General features: G+C 40.4%; 1 protein-coding gene across 1 annotated transcript; it reads right to left on the bottom strand.

The window, feature by feature from the left end:
* Nucleotides 1-1,521: 1,521 nt before the first annotated feature.
* TMEM215 (transmembrane protein 215) lies at nucleotides 1,522-3,989 on the bottom strand. Its single transcript, XM_040360405.1, has one exon. It carries the CDS (start codon nucleotides 3,485-3,487, stop codon nucleotides 2,807-2,809), a length of 681 nt encoding a protein of 226 aa, XP_040216339.1. The 5' UTR covers nucleotides 3,488-3,989; the 3' UTR covers nucleotides 1,522-2,806.
* Nucleotides 3,990-10,788: the final 6,799 nt, after the last annotated feature.

Here is a 10,788-nt window from a genome sequence, read left to right as displayed (position 1 = left end):
TATCACAGGGGTGCCTGAAAGATATGAGGAGAAGGTGTGGCATTGGTTCAATTAGCCTCTTAATGTCAACCTTCAATGAAAGAAATATGGCTGACCTCCTCTTTAAAATGCGAGTTGCCTGTCTGTTATTTTGTCACCACAGGGTCAATCCCAACTCAAAGCGAATAATTATATCTGAGACCTTAAGAAGTCCTTGCCTGCATACTTGTTCCAGGTCAGAGATTCCATGTACTAACATAAGGGGAACAACATGAAATTCAGACACCTAGCAATTTCAGAATGAGAGAAATGGCAGGTCGTGTTCCCTCAGAAAGGTTTCCTTTAAAAAAAAAAAAAAAAAACAACTGTCAGCACCATAAAGGTATTTAACAGGCCATAGAAGGAATATTCTATACCTCTAGACCATTACTGCAGAAACCTGTTTTTGACACTTTGCAATGTGTCAAATGCTGGGCCACTGACTTCCACCTGTTCCTATTGGCCAGTAATGCTGCCCATCATAGTAATGAGCCAACAGGAATAGGCTGGAAGCAAAGATTATACTGTCACGGTTTGTTCAGTAACTCAGGGGTTCGGACAAGACTAAAATGTTGTTTGTGATTACCACTTTTGGATAACTGAACAGAATCTTACTATCCCAGTCAAGCCTTTTGTCAACCCAAAACTAACCTTTTTATTTATTCTTTAATTGATTCTAGACTATAAACTCCTGTAAGACTTGTGTAAGTCTCTTGGACTTAGCAGGCACGCAAAAGAGCTGTAGAAATTATAAGGGGCTTCCTAGTTTTCTGTTGGGTTTTAATTCACTAATGCAGCAGGGTTAATTTGAATACAAGATGTAGTGGGGGGAGTGAAACTCCATTGTACAGAAGGGGACTCTTACTGCTAGAATTCCCAATAGAATTAACAATCCAACGTGTCACTGTGACCAATATACCTGTAACAGAAATATTTTTAAGGTTTATCAACTACTTGCAGCAAGCCTAACAGAGTTATAAATTGTATAGGACAGGTTTTGCATATTTGCACTTTGCATACATAAACTTTATCTGTAGGTGAATAAATAATTTAGGGACCATTTTGAAATAATATAATTACTAATATATATGGCTTCTGATCTTGTTAGTACCCTTATTTTTGTTGCCCTTCGTTTGCAATTGATAATCCAGTTCATCTAAAAAAAGGCCAGATCCCAATGTATTTCTCATTAATTCCCACCAGTCTTGAAGGTCAATGGATTTTACCGCTGTTCTCTTTCTCTTCCCCAAGTGAGATGGGCAAAGCTGAACTTTCCCCTTTAAACGTTTAAAAGCTTACTCAACTTTTTGACATTAATCTTTTCATAGCCAGAGGACTGAGAAACAATTTATTTTACAAGCCCTTCAAGAAATGGCGAGGTGAAGCCAGCATATTGAAAATGCTTACAAAAGCTATTATACATGAATAAGATTAACCCTTGGTCCGTATTAAGTACTAGCCACACACCCAGGTATATACTGCATGTACACTAAAGCACAACACTTCAAAGCATGGCATTTATTAAAAGTTTAATTTATCAATGCAAATACTAAGAGTAATTTATAGGCAAGCATTATACTGTACTATTTATTAAAGAAGCCTACAAGTTACAAACAGTTAATAGATTTGAAGTATATAGTCAATAATTATTAAGAGTGCATATGTTATTCCTAGTAAGAAAAAAAAAATCATACAAATGAAAATGTATGGAAGCTCCTAACACTGTCTTGCATCAGCACATTATTGGGATTTATCACCAGAAATAGTTTTTAATATGTTGGCACTTGCAGCGATATAAAAATTGCATAATTTAAAGCTGATTTATGAAAACTAGTAATGAATCCATGCTATGTTTTCTTTTATATGGTCGTTTTATACCGTTGGTACTGATTGATGGCTCTGGGCAACTGCTCCACCTTTGCTTTAATTTTCATAAATCAATATGACTGTATACCATTAAAAAGAACTTACATATTTTTATAGCCACCAAATAATAAAGGAAACTTTGGAGCAGATTTCTAAAAAACTGTAGCATCGAATACACAGAAATGCTGTCTCTAGCAACCAGTTAGCTTCCACCTTAGCTTCCAACTTTCATCATATGTTCGAGCACAGGTTAGAGATAAAGTGAACTATGGCCAAAGACTTTTTTTACATAACTGTTCCAAATGACATGCATGTTTTTAAACACTATTATATTTTAGGAAACATAAAAAAATAGTCTGGTGATAATTCTCATTTTAAAAAAAATCATCAGAAGTCTTGAGAATTAGCAGCAGCATCCCACTGGTTAAATGACAATTATTATTGAGGATTATACCATTTATCAGCAAATGTCTGTTAGCAAATTATTGCATTGCTAATCTTTAACTTAGAATTACCAGGAAGGTATGGCTACCTGTTTCTCCACAAGTAGTAATAATATAGGTCATACATGATTTATAAAAACAAAAGTGTTGTTGCAGCAACTTATCATTCAGCATATTGGTGTATTCTCAGTGTGTTATGCAGTTAGCCTGAGCTGTTATCCCTGCCTGTTGACCTATTGGTGATTGGTCATGCTTGCTGCGCGCATGTCCAGCTCCATAGCAAGGCACTGTGTTTGGCCAGAACTATCAAAAAAGGAAACAGGAGACCCACGACCCTAGACATGCTGATCTGCAATAACACACCTTCAGCAGGAGACTGCCAGACATAAGCACCTGTATTGTTTTCGACAAGGCTTGGATCAGTCATGCAGTGCAAAAACATTCTTGTATAGTGTGAATATGTGCATTATTATTAGGTTTTAGACAATGGTCTCTTGGTCCCAGTTCACTTCTGTTGGTTTTACATAACAGCAATACCTGTTATAAGAATTGTCCCCTCCTTGAGGATAGGCACCTGCATCACTGTCTCTTGGATCTAGTGTAACTTTCTCCTCTGTAGCAGTGTATATTATTCGGTCTGCAGTAATCTTTTTATCAAAAACTGAGCATGTGTTATGGTTCTCTACTCCTCCTGGTAATGTGTTTGTAGAATGGCATTGGTCCTGGCATTTAAGCCCCTCATCTCCATCTCCCTTCATAGTAAGCGTCCTTGAATCCCCTATGGTGGTGATTTTGTTAGACTCACAACCCTCGTCTTTTTCCTTTGGTTTATCTTTTTTGTCCAGCTCGTTTGAACTCCCCTTGCCAGACTCCACATCAGACGGGGTCTTCAGAAGTTCTACGTTCTCCTTGTCTCTTCCCTTCTTACAGCAGCAGGCACATTGTTTATAAGGCCATTTTGTACAACCATCTGTCCTCCTTGCCAGAGTTATAGCTGCCACTCCAGGTAGAAAAATGGCTGGCCCTATTGCAAGCAGTGGGATAGATCCCAACGTCTCCCCTTTAAATCCAGAAACCGTAAACATGAAACCAAATACAAGAAATATGCTCACCAAGGCCACCACCAGTCCAGTACGTGGGTTGATATCATCTGGTCTCATGTCTTTACACCATCAGAATGTACTTTTTGACCGGCGGCGCATCAGCAGCTCCTCTTGTTTGGAGACCAGCAAACCATACTGTTTTAAAAAACCATTGAAGAAACAAAAAGCACCACTCCTTATTTAAAAGTCAAACTCTTCCCTCTTCTCCTTATAACTCCGCGAATGATAGCAGACTGGAGCTGTTTCTGACCCTTGCATTATTTGTTAATAAAATCCAAAGATGTTCGCAGGAACTCTTTTGGTTGGATTATTCACGTGTGAAAGCATTTCTCCTGGAGCAGATTCAGTGCTTGCAGAAAAGTCCACAGAGAGCTTGATGCTGTGTTTCAGATGCCAGCAGACTGAGATCTTGCATGTGCTCAAACTGCTTGAATGGAAACTGAGACAGTCATCTCTTAATGCAAGAGTATGTGAGAAGCGGGAGGGGAATAGAAAAGGAGCAGAGGAGTGGACTTTAAATACTAGAAACACACAGCACTTAGGAACCTCCTGCCTTAATATTCTGAAACCAGATAAGCAAATTCTTGTTCCCGAGATCCCTCTATTCAAATAAAGGCAATGTTTGCAGCATCCTTTTAACGTAGATTACAATTGGAGGGATTAAAAATAACAAGCAAAAGCAGGTGACAGTACACAATGGTTGTGTGATTCAAATAAGCCACAGTTATAATATGTTTTGCCTATGAATGTATTAAATATTAGCAATAAGCCCAAAAATCATTACGCCCTTACGGACTGATAAATGAATAGGCTGTATATTTTAACGCAATGTTTAGTACAATATTTTGTCTTAAAAGTGCTGCTGCAAGATTTCAGACAATAGGCTTAATTCTTTGTTAGGCGACTATACAGACCTTAACAGAATTATAGTAACTGGTTGTGCTTCCCTTTCTTTGGAAACATGAGCTGCCCTGCATGAACTCATTTAGCCATAGGAGTTCATTGTCTCTGCCATATGAAGTCTGTCTAGGGGGGAGGGAAGACAAAGGCTGTACACAGGTATGTTGATGGCCGCAATCAATTTTTCACTCGCTGTGAGCTCCAATATTTAGACCATCCTCCAAACAGCTGCTTAAATCTAAAAAGAGCTAGACTGAGGCGCATAATGTATTTCTGGTGGATAAATAATTTCACATGCTTTTTGGAGTTTAGCTTGTATATATTCATTTTAGTTGACTCTGAGAAGTCGTCATAGCACTATTGTAACTAGTTTCTATTTTATTACCTCTTTAAAAATATAAAACAATATGTTTTTGCTCCAGATCTGGTGTAATAAAACAGCAATTTGTATGTATGCACAGGCAGATTTTTAGATCTAAATAAATATATAGTCATTTTGTATTTGAAAAAAAGGAAGTCGAAAACCATTTGGTCCTTCTTTTTTTTTTGCATAATAGACTTTAAACTTCTTCTGATTTTTGGTGCTAAAAAATGTTGGTAAAATGTGTGCCGATGACTTAGCGCATTGCCTTAAAGAGAAACAGAAAGTGAAATACACAGCTTTCAGCACACTGCGCACTTTGGTCCAAAAAAATGTATTCGTCTAATGGTCACTACGGATCGAGAACTGATTTTCACAGTGCCAGTGTATGCACAGATGAGTAGTAGTCTTGAGAATGTTTGTGATCAATTTCCATTTATTGAGAAAGTTAACAAATTTCCTTTTTTAAGAAATCTGGTTATGCACAAGTATGGCTAAATCTGTTACTGATTAGCCAACCAACTCTAATGCCACGTACACACGACAGTGTACAAACTACATTTTTATCGACATGATTCCTCTCAGGCCTGCCTTGCATACACACGATCGTGATAAAAAATGCTTGAGCAAAGCGCGGTGATGTACAACACGTACGACGGCACTATAAAGGGGAAGTTTCATTCGAATGGCGCCACCCTTTGGGCTGATTATGCAAATTTCCCTTCTCATAACTTGCTTCTGAGCATGCTTGTTTTTTTCCCCCGTCGTTAAGGCCCCTTTCACATTGAGGAGTTTTTCAGGCGGTACAGCGCTAAAAATAGCGCTGCTATACCGCCTGAAAAACTCCTGCCCAGCTACCTCAATGTGAAAGCCGAATGGCTTTCACACTGAGGCGATGCGCTGGCGGGAGACAAAAAAATCTCCTGTCAGCAGCATCTTTGGAGCGGTGAGAGGAGCGGCGTGTATACCGCTCCTTCACCGCTCCTTCCCATTGAAAACAATGGGAAACCGCGGCAATACCGCCCGCAATGCGCATCTATAGGCGCATTGCGGGCGGTATTAACCCTTTATCGGCCGCTAGCGGGGGTTAATACCGCACCGCTAGCGGCCGATTCCCGCGGCAATCTCGGCGGTATAGCGCCGCTATTTTTAGCGCCGATATACCGCCACCGCGGCTACAAGTTCAATGTGAAAGGGGCCTAAAGCCTACACACGACCATTTTTCACGAAGAGAAAAACGACGTCATAAGAAACGACGAGAAAAAATAGAGCAGGTTCTAAATTTTTAATGCCCATTTTTCTCGTCGAGGAGCCTACACACGACCGTTTGTAATGACCAATTAAAAAAATTGCATTTTTCTTGTCACGAAAAACGGTCGTGTGTACGCGGCATAAGAAGGAGTGATTCACATAAACTGCACACCCAAACCCTTTTCTCGAGTCTCATTGAGTCTGTAATTGCTGACTTCTCCTTTTGCTAAATCTAGGGTTCAGGCTGTCATGCGGACAGCAACATCTCTCCATCATCTGACCAATGGCTGATGATTGATGACACCACTCGCTATTAAGAAGGATTGGGAAGGAAAGGATGCAGCAGGCAGCAGTTTCCAACATGTTTTTTGAAATGAGGAAACGTAAATATTGAAAACTGTACTGTCTTCAGCTTAGTCTTAAAGAATTTGTTACCCCAACACTTCACATTCCTAATATGTGCCTGCTATACCATGTACTTGTAAGAGAAAGTATTCTGTTCTCTTTGTATTGCTTCCTTTATGTGAAATCTCTGGTGTTCCTACAAGTCCTCCTGCTTTGCTATTAAAAACTGACCACACTAAGCAGGAAAGCACAGCATGGGCAGTTCTCTAGCTATGCTGGGAACTCAGTGTACTCCTCCACTGATCAGATTTGTCCTGACCTGCCCCGCTGCACAGCCACTCACTGGGAAGCTCAATCTGCTGCTGCTTCTCCACCCCCAGCTATTATGCAGCTGAGAACAGAAGAAATGAATGTGATCACTTAAAAAAAAAAGGAAAAAAAGGTATTTATATATATTTTTTATATCTATACGAATTTTAAACTGAATGCGTTGTTTTATAAGGTGATCGTTTACAATCACTTTAAGCTGGCTATATACTGCAAGGCCAACTTAAATATGGATGAGAGAAATTCATCAATTTCCTAAACAGTGTGGATTGATAAATCTCCCCTGCTGGCTATTGTATCCAACAGCTTGTACCTTCGGCTGTCAGAATACCTGAATGGTGGCTTAATCTTAATAGATGAAGCTGCTGTTTGGCCCACAATTTTCGACAGGGCCACCCATGGCTCGAATTTCAGCTGGTTTATAAGGAATCCTATTGTTGTCTATTGGGACATGCAGTTGCACGTACATTGCTCATGTGTCCTAATATGACATGAGGAGGGGGCATGTTCCCGAACTCACCCTATGTACATTTGGGGACCCGCACCTGCCAGCACTGGCATGTCACATTGGGACACAGCGGCTGTGTACAAGCTGCTTTGTGTCCATATAGAGGACAAGGGGACACTGGCAAGGGGATGCATGTAACACCTGTGCACCCCATGCTGGTAAAAGATGACCTTACACAGGTTACACAGCTAATCACCCCCTGTGAACAAAGCCTAATTTTAAAATGGTGTAGGTGTGGCGCTGATCTTAATTATTTAAAAGATTTAAAGTGCTGAGTGCTACTTGTTCCTGTGCATGAATAGATAAATAAAGTTCTAGTGAAGTATTACCACTCGGCCAGGTGTGTATATAAAGTGACAGTTGCTATTTTGAGTGGATAAACAAAATGCTAGTGGAGTGTTACGCCTTCGTTCGGGTGTTGACTGAATTGAAGTGTACTAGAGAATCGCTTGATTGATCTGACACATATAAAGTGCTGTATCTAATGAAAGTGTTACACCCACAGCCGGGTTATCTAGTGTTGCACCCTCAGCCGGGTGTTGACTGAATTGAAGTGTACTAGAAAATCGCTTGGTTGATCTGACACATATAAGGTGCTATATCTAATGAAAATCCACAACAGTGCATCAGATAAAAAAATACATATACAAAATTTGTGACATATAAGACATACATATGCAAAACAATTGTGATGAATAGTGAATTGTGCTCATAAATTCAAAATGTAATAAATAAAGATAAAATGAAAGTCCAGTGATAGTGAGCATGTGCTTAATCTTGCTTTCTTGCGCTGTGCGTGACTATCCGACTATATGCACTCACCAGAAACTTCTTACCCTCCTGGGGTATGACACAGCCACAGTGTTTGCCACTGTATCGCAACCTGGGGAATGATCAGCTCCGGATGTATTTGGCGTTCCTCAAAATGTGGTTATACAGAAGAGAAAGGGATGCCCGTAGCATAATACCGTTTGGAACTCTTTATTTTATAAAAATTATGTGGAAATGTACTCACATTTTGACACAATGGCCCGGATTCAAAGAGATTTGCCCCTTTTTTACGGAGGCACAGGGCAGCGTTTTTGCCCTGCTCCCCCGCAAATTATCTGCGCTGCGCGCGATTCACGGAGCAGTAGCTCCGTAAATTGCGTGTGCGCTCTTTAAAATTGCCCTGCATAAGGGCGCCTAATGTAAATGATCCAGTAGGGGGCGGGAATTATTTAAATTAGGCGCGCTCCCGCACCGAGCGTAGAGCGCATGCTCCGTCGGGAAACTTTCCCGACGTGCATTGCGGCAAATGACATCGCAAGGACGTCATTTGCTTCCAAGTGAACGTGAATGGCGTCCAGCACCATTCACGAATCACTTACGCAAACGACGTGAAATTCAAATTTGGCGACGCGGGAACTACGGGTATCCTTAAGCATTGGCTGCCCCTACTATTAGAAGGGGCAGCCTTACGCTAAACGGAAACGACGTAACTTGCGTACGCAGGGCTCGCACAACATTGTGAATCGGTGTTAGTATGCAATTTGCATACTATACACTGAGCACAATGGGAGCGCCCCCTAGCGGCCATCGCAAGAATGCAGCCTAAAATATGCGTGGCATAAGAGCCTTATGCCACGCAGATTTTAGGCTGCAGTCGGCATTACGATGTTCCTGAATCAGGAAGTCAGCAATTGCGCTGCGTAACTATGGTTACGCAGGCGCAATTGCTCTTTGAATCCGGGCCACTGTTCATAGACAAAACAAAGCAAACACTGGCGCCAAATTTTTTTTTGTCTATGGCCCAGACCAGAAGTGATGTACCGACGTGCTTAGACTCCTCCCTACGCGTTTTGTCACTCTGATGTCAAAAAGATTTTTTTTTTACCGTACTCCACCTAGTGGTAGTAATCTGTAGGGGCAGCAGTTCTTTTCTCCTGTTTAGTGCTGTCCTTTTCTTTGCGCAAAATCACCCATTTTCTTTCAACAAGGCCTAATACCTTGTACACACATGCCTTGTACAAGGCATCTGTCATCTGAAATTCAGATGACAGATTGTCAGACTTTTTTGGCTTGCTAGTTGCAAGTAGAAATTGAATAGGTTACTAAAGTTCTGAAAATTTTCGAACGACAAAATAAAAATTCGGAAGTGTTGAAATGTACTGTATTGTATTGTGTTTTCGACTGGACTGATTAAACAAAAATCGTACGATCTGTCATCATACGAGAAACATTTTCATGCTTGTCGAATCCGATAATTTAACCTCCTTAGCGGTGATCCCGAGCGTGACTCGGGGCGATTTTCTATGCTACTATCGGTAACCCCGAGTCACGCTCGGGGTAGCTGTGCAGTGTCCACAGGCAGGGAGTTACTTACCTTGTCCCTGGATCCAGCGATGCATCCCCGCTGTGTGAGCGAGCGGGTCATCGCTTGATTCACATTGTCCCGTGTGTCGCCGATCTCCGTTCCCTGCGACGTTACGACGCACGGGGGCGGAGAACGGCGCCAAATTAAAAAAAGTAAACAAACACATTACATACAGTATACTGTAATCTTATAGATTACAGTACTGTATGTAAAAAATGCACACACCCCTTGTCCTTAGTGGTCTGCCCAGTGTCCTACATGCACTTTTATATAATAAAAACTGTTCTTTCTGCCTGCAAACTGTAGATTGTCCCTTTATGTCAAAAATGGTTTTAGAGCAGCTAGAAAACAGCGATAATAAATTATAATCACTTGCAGAATTGTGCGATAGCGATTTGTGGGGAAATTCATCATAAAAAAATAAAAGTAATGACAGCGACAAATCTGCAACTGAGCAAATTTCAGTGATTTTGAGTTGATTACATTTTATTATAATTATATTATTATTTGTTATAATTATTTATAATTATTTATTATATTATAATTTATAATTTTGTTTTTAAAAAAATGTCATACCCGGGATGCCTACTAGACTCTTGTTTGGACAGATTTAAGTGAGTTATTCCTAAGAATTACAGGCCTACAATATAAAACGCCAAATTTCCTTGCAAAATAATTGTACCGCTTTTGGTACAAAATTCCAGACATAATCATACCGCCAGGGAGGTTAAAGCGGGGTTCCAACCACAATTAGCATTTTTTAAACATATGTCCTTTCATCATGTGTTTTTATTATATAAATCTGGTCACTTACTATTTTACAATCCGCCGCCGCTCCGCAAAGTTATTAAAAAAAGATAGTTCTATATAAATCTATGTCCACACCGTCGTCATTTTGCTTGTGGGCATTGTGACGCCCACAAGCACTTACTTCCTGGAAGTCTTGGATGGGGAGTGATAATTGGGTAGCGCACTGCATCCTGGGAAATGATGACACACATTTCCCAGGAGCATTAGAGGGAAATGATGTCAGAATCCTAGGTGATTCCAAAGGCAGATTTCGTGGGACCGCATAGCAACAGGCATTTCCAGATGAGTAAAAATGTTCTCTTTTTTTTTCTTTTTTTCTTTTTTAGGTCTAATGAGCACAATAATAAAACAACTATTTTGGGATGGAAACTCCACTTCAAGATGGACTGTCGTGATCGGCTATCGAAAGTTGTGCATTAACGATCAGATTGTCGTACAATCGACTCCAAAGCGGTATTTTTTGTAAAGATTTGGGATCGTGGGATCATTTTATGAGAATA

This window comes from Rana temporaria, chromosome 1 (assembly GCF_905171775.1).
Source record: "Rana temporaria chromosome 1, aRanTem1.1, whole genome shotgun sequence".
In the NCBI taxonomy this organism is placed as follows: Eukaryota; Metazoa; Chordata; class Amphibia; order Anura; family Ranidae; genus Rana; species Rana temporaria.
This window is presented reverse-complemented; position numbering and strand designations above follow the sequence as displayed.